The sequence below is a fragment of the Podarcis vaucheri genome (genome assembly GCF_965113315.1).
Source record: "Podarcis vaucheri genome assembly, chromosome: 12".
NCBI lineage: Eukaryota > Metazoa > Chordata > Lepidosauria > Squamata > Lacertidae > Podarcis > Podarcis vaucheri.
This window is the reverse complement of record NC_138750.1, coordinates 64497551-64510815: the sequence shown is the minus strand read 5'-3', so window position 1 is coordinate 64510815 and position 13265 is coordinate 64497551. Positions and strand designations below refer to the sequence as shown.

At 55.1% G+C, this 13265-nt stretch overlaps 1 protein-coding gene across 2 annotated transcripts in view; it reads left to right on the top strand.

The window, feature by feature from the left end:
* Positions 1–1441: 1441 nt before the first annotated feature.
* The window catches only part of AGAP3 (ArfGAP with GTPase domain, ankyrin repeat and PH domain 3), a 99932-nt gene continuing 88108 nt past the window's right edge, over positions 1442–13265 (top strand). For both annotated transcript variants that reach the window (XM_082192197.1, XM_082192199.1), the window contains exon 1: positions 1442–1724. In XM_082192197.1, the coding sequence (XP_082048323.1) occupies positions 1457–1724 (268 nt within the window). In that variant the 5' untranslated portion in view covers positions 1442–1456. The remainder of the gene's footprint in view (positions 1725–13265) is intronic.

Here is a 13265-nt window from a genome sequence, read left to right as displayed (position 1 = left end):
TTAATATTTTAGATACTGGTGTTCGCTACTTAAAATTTGTTTTATATTTGTTGTTAGTATTTTAGATATTGATGTTTCCTATTCAAAAAATGCTTTACACTTGTGAGAAGCCTTGAGAAAACTGTGTTTAGAAACGCAGAAGTCTCTGAAATAAATGAAATGGACTCCACGCTCTCTGGGTTGGGCTGAGGGTGGAAACTGACCCATTCCAGGCTCCCTTCTTTGGCAAGGAGCTCTCTCAGGCTCTGGCTCTCTCCATCTTACTCTGAGATTTTTGGGAAGCATCCTTCCCCCTGGGCCTGCACCCTCAGTGGGAGCCAGCCCCTAGGTATGCCCCTGGCCTTGGAGGAGGTGTGGGTCACCCCCCAACTGCGGCAGCTGCCACCTCCCCTGTTGGAGGCAACAAACTGGGCAGGCGGAAGGAAGGAAGGGCTTCTCAGCACAGAGTTCAAGTGATGGGCTTCCAAAGGATGCTTTGGCCAAGCTATGGGGGTGGAGAAGGCCATCTTGGGGGCACAGGAGCCATCTCCTAGGGGGCGAGATCCCTTCACCCCCCAATAAAATATCTGAGGGGCCAGAGCCCCCCAAAGTTGATGGGGTTGCCATTAAAATGGTGTGCACGTGCCACATCTTGTGATTGGTTCTGCAGGGTGTGCCCCCACCCTATTTTATTCAGGTTGGCGCCCCTGCCAGGGGGAGGGGGCCGGCGAAGGCTAGCAGCCACGTTGTCTCGGCTCCCCCTTCGGAAGCCCCGCCGCGAGGGGAGAGCTGGTTCCCGAGAGGCCCCCGTGGGAAAAGGCTGCGGGAGTGGGGCGGATCCATCCGGCGGGCTCCTCGCCCCGACGGCCTGCCCGTCGCCAGCCGCGCTCCTGCCCCGGGACCCCCGCCGGCCCCCTCCGAGGGTCCCCGCAAGGCGGGCGAGGGCCACGCGCGGCTCCCCCCGACGGCGCGGGCGCGCGCCTTACATAAGCGCTGGCCGGGCTTGCGCAGGCGGCTCCTTCCCTCGCCGCCGCCGCCGGCCCCGCATCCCTGCATCCCTCCTCCCCGCGGCCGCCCTCCTCCTTCCTGCCCTCCTCCTTCCCTCCTTCCTTCCTTCCCTCCGTCCGGGGGCGGTGCCAGCCCGGCGCTGACGCGGGAGGAGGAGGAGCGGGGGCGGCTGCGTGACGCGGGGCCGCCGCCGCCGCCGCTTCTGCCGCTGTTGCTTGTGCTGCTGGCGGGGCCGCCGGCCGGAGAGGAGGAGGAGGAGGAGAAGGAGGAGGACCAGCCAGCGCCGGGAGCCGCCATGCCGCGCCGGGAGCCCGCAGCCCCGGACGCCGCCGCCGCCCCGCGCCGCTGAGCCGCCCCGCCGCCGCCGCGCCTCGCCCGCCGCCCCGTCGAGCCTCGTCCGCCGCCCCCTCGCCGTTGTCCTCCTGCTGCTCCCCGTCTTCTTCGTCCTCCTCCTGCTCCCGCGCCGGCCATGAACTTCCAGGGCGGGCCGGGCGGGCAGGGCGGCGGGCCGGGCTCGCAGCAGAGCCTGGCGGCGCCGGGGGGCCCGTCGGGCCCGTCGGGCGCGGGCGGCGCGCCCTCGCCGCAGTTCGGCCTGTCCAACTCGGCGGCCATCCGCGCCGAGATCGGGCGCTTCGAGTCGGTGCACCCCAACATCTACGCCATCTACGACCTGGTCGAGCGCGTCGACGACCTGGCGCTGCAGAGCCAGATCCGCGAGCACGTCATCTCCATCGAGGGTGAGACCCCCGGCGAGCGGGTGGGGGGGGCAGGGCCGGGGGCGGGCCGGGGGCGCCGGGGCTCCTGCGGCGGAGGAGGAGGGGCGGCGGCCTCGGCGGGGGAGGGAGGTCGAGGGGTGGGGCGGAGGCTCTCCTCGGGGATGCTCGGGGAAGGATGCGGCCGAAGGGGCTGTGCGGCGCCTGCCTTGCCAGAGGAGCCGCCTCCGCCTCCTCCGCCCCGGGGGGGGGCTGTTATGTGTGCATCTCTCTCTCCTGCAGCAGAAAATGGAGCTCCCGATGGGGGGGAAGAGGTTTTATTGGCTCTGCAGAGAGGCTGTGATTAATCCCTTGCCAAATGTCACTCTTTTCTTTCCTCCTTTCCTTCCTTCCTTCCTTCCTTCCGTTCTCTCTTCTTGCATCCCCCCCCCTCCTCACCACGTGCTTTGGCACTCGGCAGAGTTTGTTGGCACTTTGCAAGGGACCCTGGTTTTGGGTGCGGGGAGGGGGAGAAAGGAGACCCTCCTTGGCCTCCTCGCACAAAGCCAGCCTCTCTTCCGCCAGGTTCCCTGGGTGGCGCTGTGCCCCCCCTCCACACCCCACGCCTGTGGCTGCCCTTGGCTGTGCCCTTCCTGGCCAGAGAGGGGACCCCCCCCCCCACTGGCAAATGTTGATGCTGCCAGATGCGCCCCAAAGAGATGGAGGGTTCTTGGCCAGCTGGGGGTCTGGAGAAGCTCCAGGGTTGGGCAGTGGAGCCTGGTGTGCAAAGCAGCTCATTCTGAACTGAAGCCCCCCCCCAAAAAAAACAGGTGGGCAGCCCCCAAATCACCCACCTCCCAGCAAAGGGGCCCTGGGCCTGGGAGGTTGACTGGGCACTGTAGTTACAGGCAAGGACTGGGGGGCAGTTTGTGAGGAGGGCCCCAAACACCCCCAAGGAAGCAAAGGCTGCCCACCCCCTGCTTCTCCTGCCTGGTAAATTCTGCGATGAACCTGGCTTCTGTTATAGAGATGCCCTCTGCACGAGCACAGAGGCACTGTTTTCATGCCGGCGCTCTGAGGCTGAACTTCCAGCAGGTGTTCTCTGGAAGGGTTCTGGAGTGCCCAGGCCAGAGAGCCATTCTTTGCCTTTGGTTGGGGTCAGGGTGTGAAAGCATCCCTCTGGGGCAGACCCTGGGGGTGGGGGCTCAGTGCCATGGCGACGGTGGTGGTGATGGCAGCACCCTCCATTTCCCTTGGTTTTTGCTGGTGGCTCCGTCTCTCTGCGCAGGAGGCGCTTCTGCGTGGCACTGCCTGCGCCCATTGCTGTTGTTCTGTGTGGCCGGGGGGCTCTGGGGGGAGCCATGCCAGCTGTTCTGCCCGCACCCCATTTCTCTCTCCCTTGCTAAGAAGGGCAGCCTGGGGGAGTGGAAGCTGTCAGGCAGGGAAGGCGGGTGGCACCTTCTGCGCCCGACCTGGGCGTGGAAGGGCTCAGAAAGCCTTGCCCCCAGGCAGCGCAGCACCTGCGCTCGTTCTGCTGGCAGGTTGGCAAACCTGTAGCGCCACCTCCCCACCTGTGCTGCTTGGCAGGAGCTCTCGGGGAGCCTCAAAGGAAGGAAACGATTCTGGGTGAGAGATTGGCGTGGGACAAAGGGCGGGGGGTGGGGGGGTGAGAGAGAGGATGGTTTTTGGGAAGGGCCACCTGCATCCGGGGAGCTTGGGGTGTACTTGGGGGGACCCCTGTGAAGAGAAGGGCAGAGTCTGGACTGTTCCTGAGCATCCCTGGGCAGAAGGAGGAGGAAAGAGACATGCAGAAGCTGGCAGGATGAGAGGGAGGGAGGTTGCTGCTGCAGGGAATGGAAGCCACACAGGGAGCTTCCGCTGATGATCCATCAGGGCAGGGGCATTTCTGCCTCCCGCTACTATCTGGGAGCTTGTAAAAAGGTAAAGGGACCCCTGACCGTTAGGTCCAGTCGTGGCCGACTCTGGGGTTGCAGCGCTCATCTCGCTTTACTGGCCGAGGGAGCCGGCGTTTGTCCGCAGACAGCTTCCAGGTCCTGTGGCGAGCAGGACTGAGCTGCTTCTGGCGAACCAGAGCAGCCCTGGGAGCTGGTCGGAGCCTCAAAAGTATGTCCACTCTGCTGCCAGGGGCAGGATGGGGCCTTGGCGGCAGCAGGAGAAACCAGGGAGATTTCCTCTCTTCTCCTGCTCTCTTCATGCCTTCTGTCTGTCTGTGGCCTGGCATTCATTGCTTGGTAGGAAGGGAGGAGCCTTGCAGGAGCCCCCCCCCAAAAGGGCTACGTGGGAGACACCTGGGACTGCGGTGGCAGCACTGGTTTTGGAGGCGGGGATCTTGCCAAGGGCTGGAAATGCCAGGTCAATCCACAGGTGCCACAGCCTTATGCCAAGGACTCGTCCAGGTCTGGCCTTCAATGCCGAAAGTCCAGGGGTGAGGGTGGTGGTGAAGCCTGCACCCATCCTGTATCCTTCTGTGGGCGTCCTTTTCCCTTCCAGACTCTCTACGTGGCATCCAGGTGGCAGCCAAGGGCACTCCTCAAAGGCAGGCTCCTTGGGTGTTCTGGGTCTGTGTTCGAAATCTGCCAGGCGCATTTTGCACCTGGCTACTGGCCACTGGCAACCAAGTGAAGATGCCTGAGTTCCAGGAGGGGGCCGGACGTCTCCACCATCTGGAGGTGCGTGACTGCGCCTTGGATCCTTGGAGCCTCACTGTTTTCACACACTAGCAACACATCCTGTAGAATTCTATCCATTCTATTTTATCTGCACAATCAGAATGAATTTCAGGAACCAAAATGCTTTTTCCGTGCAGCCTGAGCAGAAGAAGAGACCAACGTTATAGTGAATTGTTGTCGCTTGTCTTTGCTTTCCCCAGCCTAGCTCACACTTGGCGAAGAATATCTCTATGTTATGAATGATCTGTGTCACCCTTAAGAAAAAGAGGCCGGGAGAGGCCAATATATATGTGGATTGTCCCTGGATCAAGGGACTTTCCTTCTTTAAGTTCTCAAAGCTCTTCACCCAACTCAACTTTGTCATATGAACTAGCTGGATGTTCAAGCACAAACTCAGTCCCTCATTTGGAAAATGAAGCCATCTTGCCCAAAAATGGCAAGTAGACATTCTGTTTTGGTGACTGCAACCTTGGTTCTCAGGTGCCATCAGGTACCTAGCTGATATATTTGAGTTTCTAAGACTGGTCTGGCCATGTTTAGATTGCTGTAGCCCAGATTTGGGGGGGCACCTCAGCAGCTGGCTGGTCAAGTCCCCGGTGGCCCCGTTGGGGAGGCTGGGTGCTGAAGCCAGTGACTTGCCTGACTCACGTGGTCCTCAGCCTTTAGGAATTGCCTTCCTTTGGCCTTGCCACTCGCTGGACGCCAGCTGGGTGCCCCCAGTACCCGAAAAGCCCTGGCATTGCTACCTGTGCCATACCTGTTCACCAGGTGTGTTCCAGTGGTGATCAGGCCAGGAGGACCTCCGAGGAGCCCTGCAGGTGGGCCGGATCAAATTCCTCAAGTTGACTACAAGTTGCTTGAAGGAAGACTTTCTCTTGCCAGTTCTGGATCTCCGTTTCGTTGGCGGCTCACGAAGCTGCATTGTGAGACAGGAATAAAAACTTTGCCCTGTGCCTAATTTTATAAACATCCGTCTTGTCGCTTCTTGTTCACCTTTTTTCCCAAATGGAAAATCCCCCAATGCTGCAACTTTTCCCCAGAGGGGAGTTTCTGAATCCCCCTCCCCATCATTTTCGGGACCTTCTCCAGCTGTGCGATATCCTCTTGGAGGAGAGGCAAACAGAACGGGGCGCAGGCCTCCCAAATCGCACTATAGATGGCATGATGGCAGTTTTATTTCCAGTTCCTTTCCTAATGATCTCTAGCGTGGGGGATTTGGTGCTTCCAGTTTCACCTCACTGTTCACCTGACTCCAGACAAGTTAAAAAGCTCATGCCCTAATTCTGCTCTTTCTGAGGGCGCTTTCCACATCCCTCTGTGGGGAGCAGCCCCATTTGTCTCTCTTCCCCACTTCCAGTTCTCTAGCCAGCTTCTGCTTCAAAAAGAGGAGGACCTCTCCTCTCGCCCCACGACCATCCAGCTTCCTCTGGAGTCTTTAGCGAAGATCTCCATTAACTAGGGGCCATTCCCATAGGTCAGCATCAACGTGTAGCTCCCAATAACAGGCTTGCCTTTCTTTCTTTTATCCTGGGTTCTTCCTGCATTGCAGGGGCTGGACTAGATGCCCTTGGGGTCCTTTCCGAGGTTCTCTGATTCTTGTTAGGACTTGTTGAGGTGACCGTGTTGCTTTCAGGCCCTGTCAGCATCAGGGGGAGAAGGTCTCCGTGCCATTGGGGTCTCACATTTCCCCTAAGAGCTTCTTCTCTGGGAAAGAGACACCATAATGGAAAGTGAGTTTCTTCGCCTGATGTTTCCAACATAAAGGATGATACTTTCTGGTCTTCTTGTGGCGCCTCTTAGGAACCATATTTTGCTTAGTCATTAACTGGATACAGTTTCCCCTTCAGTTGATACAAAATGAGACATTCTTGCTTTTAGTCCACCTGTGTTCCTATGGATCAAGGAAAGGGGCTCGTACAGAACTTTTAAGCTGCTCTTTCAAATACAGTATATAATTTGGCAAAACTGTACAGATGGCCAGTGTTTCGTTTGCTTCTCTGTTTTGTTCCCGCTAGCGAAAGACAAATCCACACAGCTGAAACTTCTGGCTTTGTACTTTAATCTTCCTAAGATCTCATTTGAATTAAATATACAGTGGATGCTTGGGTTGCGAACGTGATCCATGTGGGAGGCATGTTCGCAACCCGCAGCACCACGTCTGCGCATGCGCGGGTTGTGATTCGGCGCTTCTGCACATGTGCAAAGCGCGATTTAGCGCTTCTGCGCATGGGTGACGGCTGAAACCTGGAAGTAACCCATTCCAGTACTTCCGGGTTCGGCACGGTTCACAACCTGAAAACACGCAACCTGAAGTGTCTGTAACCCGAGTTATGACTGTATTCGATATATTGCTATGTGTGTGATAGGCAATTTTGTATCACAGTTAAGCTCTGGCAGACGTTGCTTCCTTCCCTTCTGCAATTTTGGGCTGGGAGGAGGGGAGAGCAAGGCTTGCAAGGGGGTCCTGCTCTGCCTCTGGGACATCCAGCCGTCCTGGGGCCCAGAAACAGGTTCTGTACCCTTTCCCATTTAAGGGACTCTTAACTGTGAGCTAACCATGGGAAAGGGAATCATATAATTGTAGAATTGCGGAGTTGGAAGGGATCCCATGGGGCAATCTAGTCCAACCCCCTGCAAAGCAGGCATCTCAGCTCAAGCCTCCCTGACGGATGGCTGTCCAATCTCTGCTTAAAAGCCTCCCAGGAAGGAGAGTCCATTCTGCCACTGAATGGCTCTTTCCGCCAGAAAGTCCTTCCAGGTGTTTAGTCCGAATCTCCTTTCTTGTACTTTGAATCCAGGCAGCAGAAAACCAGCTTGTTCCACCTTCACTGGAGGGGCACTCAAGCCTGGATTTGCAAAGGAAAGCTTGGCTTGGAACAAATTGCCTTTTGCTTGGTGCCAGACAGGGGGCAACTGGCTTAGTGGTCAACTCTGCTCTTCTCCACCGCCGCCCCCCCCAAAAAGTGTATTGTGGGCAGAGGGCTGCACGGTTTGTTTGGGCTGTTTGGGGGTCTCTGAAGAACCCCGGACTTTGGAGTCCTGGGGGGGGGGGAGAGAACTGAAGTCTGGGGTAGTGTGGCAGGGAGGCAGCTCTGATTCCTGCAATAGCAGTGGTTAGACTAGATGTCTCTTGGAGTTCCCTTCCACCGCTACAATTCTATGATTCTGTGGGTCGCTCCCAGCCACACCCTCTCCTTGGGGCTCTTACAGCTAGGGTACGAAATGCCCCACATTTTTCTTCTGGGTTTTCTGTGGCTTTTGCTGCGCTTGGATTCTGCGGCAGCTGCCTTGTGTTTGTGGCTCAAGAGCTCCACTGACCCACAAGCAGCTCTGGGGGGCTGGAGTGTGGCAGATTCCTGGGCGTTGGCCTGTCTCTTGCAATTTGTCTTGTGCTGGAGGCGACAAGTGTTCTGGGGGTGGGGACAGGCACCCGCCCGTCTTCTGTGGCTCTATCAAAGACAAGCTTCTAGTCTTCCCTTCCTTCCTTCCTTCCACCCTCCCACACGTTTCTTGGCCACTCAGCCTTACCCATTTTTGTGGGGTGGGCGGGCACTGGCAAATCCCTCGTATCTCTTTTCCTAATCTCATAGGTCACCATTTATTGTGGAACAAGCACCATAGTATTATTATTCATTATTATTTATTAAATCTGTGTACCACCCTTCATCTGAAGACCACAGAGCGATTCACAACATAGAAATGTGAAGTGAGAAGCCAAAATGCGTGATAAGAACAAGAGCAAAAGCAAACCCTTCGCCCCCCCCCCCGAAACAGAAAAGGCCAAAGAATGTTCATCAGCCAAGACCTGGTTAGAGAGAGATGTTCTCACCTGGTGCCTAAAGATATGCAATGGTGGTCCTAGGCAAGCCTCCCTGGGGAGAGCATGCCACAGATGGGGGGCCACTGCAGAGAAGGCCCCGTTCTCGTGTTGCCACCCTCCGGACATGAAGGAGACACACGAAGGAAGGCCTCGGAAGGTGATCTCAGGGTCTGGGTAGGTTCAGATGGAAACAGGTGGTCCTTGAGGTATTGCGGTCCTGAGCTGTTTAAGGCTTTATAGGGCAAAACCAGCACTTTGAACTGGGCCCGAAAACTAATCGGTAGCCGGTGCAGTTGGACCAGGATCAGTGTAAGATGCTCAAACCGTCTTGCTCCGCTGAGCAACCTGGCCGCTGAATTCTGCACCAGCTGAAGTTTCTGAACCGTCTTCAGAGGCAGCCCTATGTATAAGGCATTGCAGTAATCTAACCTTGAGGATACCAGAGCATAGACAACAGTGGTTAGGCTCTCCCTGTCCAGATAGGGGCGTAGCTGGGCCACCAGCCAAAGATGATGGGAGGCACTCTGGGCCACTGAGGCCACCTGAGCCTCGAGTGACAGCAAAGGATCCAGGAGGAACCCCAGGCTACGAACCTGCTCCTCCAGAGGAAACGTATCCCCATCAAGAGCAGGCCACCTCCCAGCCATCTGGTCTGAGGAACCACCCACTAACACAGCCTCAGTCGTATCTGGATTGAGCTTCAGTCTGTTGGCTCTCATCCAGTCCATTACTGAGGCAAGACTGCCAGCACTTCCACTGCCTCACCGGCAGGCGTCAAGGAGAAGTAGAGTTGCGTGTCACCAGTATATTTCTGACAACGTACCCCAAACCTCAGAATAACACAACTCAGTGGTCTCATGTAGATGTTAAACAGCATATAGGGGATAGAATTGAGTCCTCCAAAACCCCACACTGAAGGCTCCACGGGGACGAAGAAACCCCCCCCCCAAGCATAACCCTCTGGGAACAACCATCTGAGTAGGACCGGAACCACCACAAAGCGGTTCCACCCACCCCTAGCACAAAAGGACCCCATGGCTGATGGAACTGAAAGCCACTGAGAGGTTGAGGAGAATTAACAGGGGCAAATTCCCCCCCTCTCTCCCCACAGAGGTCATCATGCAGAGAGACCAAAGCAGTTTCTGTGCTCAAACGAGGCCTAAACGCCAATTGAAATGGATCCAGAAAACCCGCTTCCTCCCAGAGCGCCTGGATCTGGTCTGCGACCACCCGCTCCAGAACCTAAGAATAGTAATTTAGGGGGTTTGCTTGGTTTTGCCGTTCGGTTTCCAAGCAACAGAAGACATTTCTGTCACGTTTTCAAAGATTCTTTCCTCTCAAACCGGGGGGGCGGGCGGTGCGAGGTGGGAGCTGCCGTCTGCTATCTGGGCTGCCGGGGGGGGGGGGAGTGGGGGCTGCCTGGGGCTTCAGCATCCCTCTTCCTGGCAGCTGCCTCTGCTGGTCTTGAGTGCGAGTCCTCTTGCTCATGGGGCTAAATCCTGCACATCGGCCTGACCGTAAGAACCATTACCACCTGGCAGTGGAGGCCCTGGTTGAGAAGTGATGTTCACCCCCTGCCCACATGTGGGGGCCACCTTTCCCCTTCCCCACCCACCCACGTGGCACTCTGGGGCCGTGGTGCTTGCCACCACGTGGTTTGTGTTCAGCAGACACATCCCAACACTGGTGCAGCCGCTGCCTTAGAAAAATAGAATTCTGGAGCTGAAGGTACCCCAGGGGTCATCTAGCCCAACCCGCTGCAATGAATGCAGAAATCTTTTGCCTAACATGGGGCTCGAACCCACAACCCTGAGATTACGAGTCTATGGGACCGCCTCTCCTGGTCTGCCCCACGGAGGACCTTAAGGTCCACAAATAACAACATTTTGGAGGTCCAAAGTTGCAAGGTGGTTAGGTTGGTCTCAACTAGGGCCAGGGCCTTTTCAGTACTTGCCCCGACTTGGTGGAACGCTCTGTCCCAAGAAACCAGGGCCCTGCGGGACTTGACATCTTTCGGCAGGGCCTGCAAGACAGAGCTGTTCTGCCTGGCCTTTGGTTTGGACACAGTCTGACCCTCATGTTTCCCTCCCCTTATGATCTTGATCTATGGGCTACTTTTAAAATGAGGCTGCATTTTAACCTGTATTTTAAATCCCCCCCATTATGTTTTTACTGTGATTTTATTGGTGTTAGCCGCCCTGAGCCCGGGGAGGGTGGGGTATAAATAAAATTTATTATTATTATTATTATTATGCTCCAGCAACTGAGCTGCCTCTCCTTGGCTTCAGGCGGCTCTGCCGTGTGAGGCAGAGCTGATGCCACCCTCTCCAACTTCCCTCCTGCCAGGGAAGCCAAGGAGAGGCTGGCAGATGGGCAGCTGGTGCCAGTCCTGTTGCACACAGAAAGAGCCCCTGGCACCCCTGAGTTTGCCTGGGCCCAGGTGCCCCTGGGTGGGCATCTTGCCATGCTGTGCCACCCTGGCCGCTCCCTTGGGCTGGTCGCTGGGGCAGCTGAGCAGGGAGAGGGCAGGGCTGATGGGCATCTGCTTGGGAGAGGCACGTGCGGAAGATGTGGTGCCCAGGGGGCTGCCCGATGCCAGGAGGGTGGGTGGAACTTAGCCTCCCTCCAGCAGATTCCCCATGGCAGGTGACGGGGCCAAACTTTGCCCCAGAGATTGGGGGGTGAGTGTTTGTGGTGGGGTCCATCTGTCTGAGGGCATGGTTGCTCAGCAGGGAGGATTTGATTTAAATCAAATTGATTTAAATCACTAGTCACTAAGACTTGATTTAAATCATTATTTTTTTACAGAAAGACTCATTCTTGCTGGTATAATCTTAATATTTGCAATCAAATGAAGGTTTCGTTTTTTGAATAATAAATTTTCAGAGTAGTTTTTACAGTTACATAAAAAATACAGATTTGGTTATACTATTAGAAATACATAGACAGACAACTGTGAAATTATTGTGAGGTTTAATGAGTTAACTGCTTATATTTGGACAACTTTTCTGCTGTACTTAAATGGAAGGAGAAGAATAATCATTTCCTTAGTAACAATTTAAACAATTTATTTAACTAAAACAAAAACATTAGAACCTATGTCTCCATGTTTGTTAACTTGATGTGGTTAATCATTTTTTTAAAAAAAAAACTTTGAGTTTTAGCGCACATGAAAAACTTAAAACCTTATTTCCTGATGAATAGCCTTCGGACTATAATGTAATTTAAACAGAAAACTATCTTTAGAAAGGTTTTTTTTCCAAAAGCATTTTATTTTAATAATCCAAATTAAATAGAAAACAAATCTGATTAAATTTCTTAGAAACCATTGATTTTTATCCACCCTGTTGCTCCGTTATTTGGGGTCTTGCAGGCTCCCCCAAACCCTGTTCTTTGAAAATGTTACTGCACTGAACCTTATATTGTGTTGTGGCTCCGTGATTCCTAACCCCCCCCCCCCAATGCTAAGAAGTCAGGAATTTGCCCCCCGGTCCCTAGAAAACTCGCCTGCTCCCAGCCTGAAAGCACCCCCAAATCAAAGTTGGCATGTAGAATCGTAGAAATGGGGGGGATCCCAAAGGTCATCCGGTCCAACCCTCTGCAATGCATGAAGCACAGCAAAAAGTGGGCTGGGTGGGTGTGTCCCTCCCCATCTGCAAATAATGTGATTTTCGAGATGGATCTCAATTTTATGCCCGTCTGTAACTTGTCAAAGAAATGAAGACTTGACAGAAGAGGTTTGCCTTAAGAGAGAGACCTCAGCTCTAAGAATCAGGGAATTGAGGTGTTTTGAGAGGGGATGGATGCTTTTGAGTTCTGGTGCTGGAGGAGACTCTTGAGAGTCCCATGGACTGCAAGAAGATCAAACCTCTCCATTCTTAAGGAAACCAGCCCTGAGTGCTCACTGGACGGACAGATCCTGAAGCTGAGGCTCCAAGACTTTGGCCACCTCAGGAGAAGAGAAGACTCCCTGGAAAAGACCCTGATGTTGGGAAAGATGGAGGGCACAAGGAGAAGGACGAGATGGTGGGACAGTGTTCTCGAAGCTACCAGCATGAGTTTGACCAAACTGCGGGAGGCAGTGGAAGGCAGGAGGGCCTGGCATGCTCTGGTCCAGGGGGTCAGGAAGAGGCAGACACGACTGAATGACTACAAGAACAAGAGAGGGGATTTTTGGTGGTGGATTTTTACAAAAAGGGAGCCTTGTTTCAGAGAGAGAACTGGAAGAGGGAGTGGCGGCTGTCAGGGCTCCAGGATGCGACACCAAATACAACGTTGAGCTGGTTACAAATGGAATCGCGGAGGCAACAATTTGAGTTTCCTGAAAAATGCAGAAGTCCTTTGGCTGGCGAGGGGCAAAGGGAGGTTGCCGCCTGCTTCTCCCCTCTTCCCCGCCTCGTCCCCACAGCAGTTCTGCGAGGCAGGCCAGGCTGGAAAAGGGGGCTGGCTGAAGCCCACTTGGGGTGGGGGGCTTCCTGCCTTCCCTGGGGGTCCACTTCATCCAGGGTCCCTTTCCGCCTCTGCTCCATGGGGCGGTTGAGGGGCTGCTGTTGTGACGAAAGGGCCTGAGCTGCCCATGGTCACTGCTCTCCAGGCCATGGGGCAGCTGCTTCCCTCCCCTCCGGCAGCTGGCGTGAGGTTTGGGGTGGGGGCTGGTCACCAGCTGACTGGCAGGGTGGGGGCGGAAGGCTGGAGCTGGACGAGGAATCTCTGCCCTCTGACTCACAGGCTGGCACTGCCCTCAGCCACAGTTTCGTCCAGGCTGCCTGGCATGCTCTGTGGTTGCCACTGAATGCTAGTGCTGTCGGAAAGTTCTTCCTGATGCCTCATATGGAAATCAGTGATCAGGATTCGAACTCAAGTCCAATGCTGTTCCCTCTAGGGGTTTCCAGCAACTGGGATTCAGAAGAATTGCTGCCTCTGACTGTGGAGGCAGAACAGAGCCATCTCTTGATATCTGTATCCATGAATTCATCTAATATTCACTTAAAGCTACCCCTATCTCTTGTGGGAGGGAGTTCCACAGTTTAACTTTATTGTATCCACCCTGAATCTCCTCATTCAACATCACTGAAG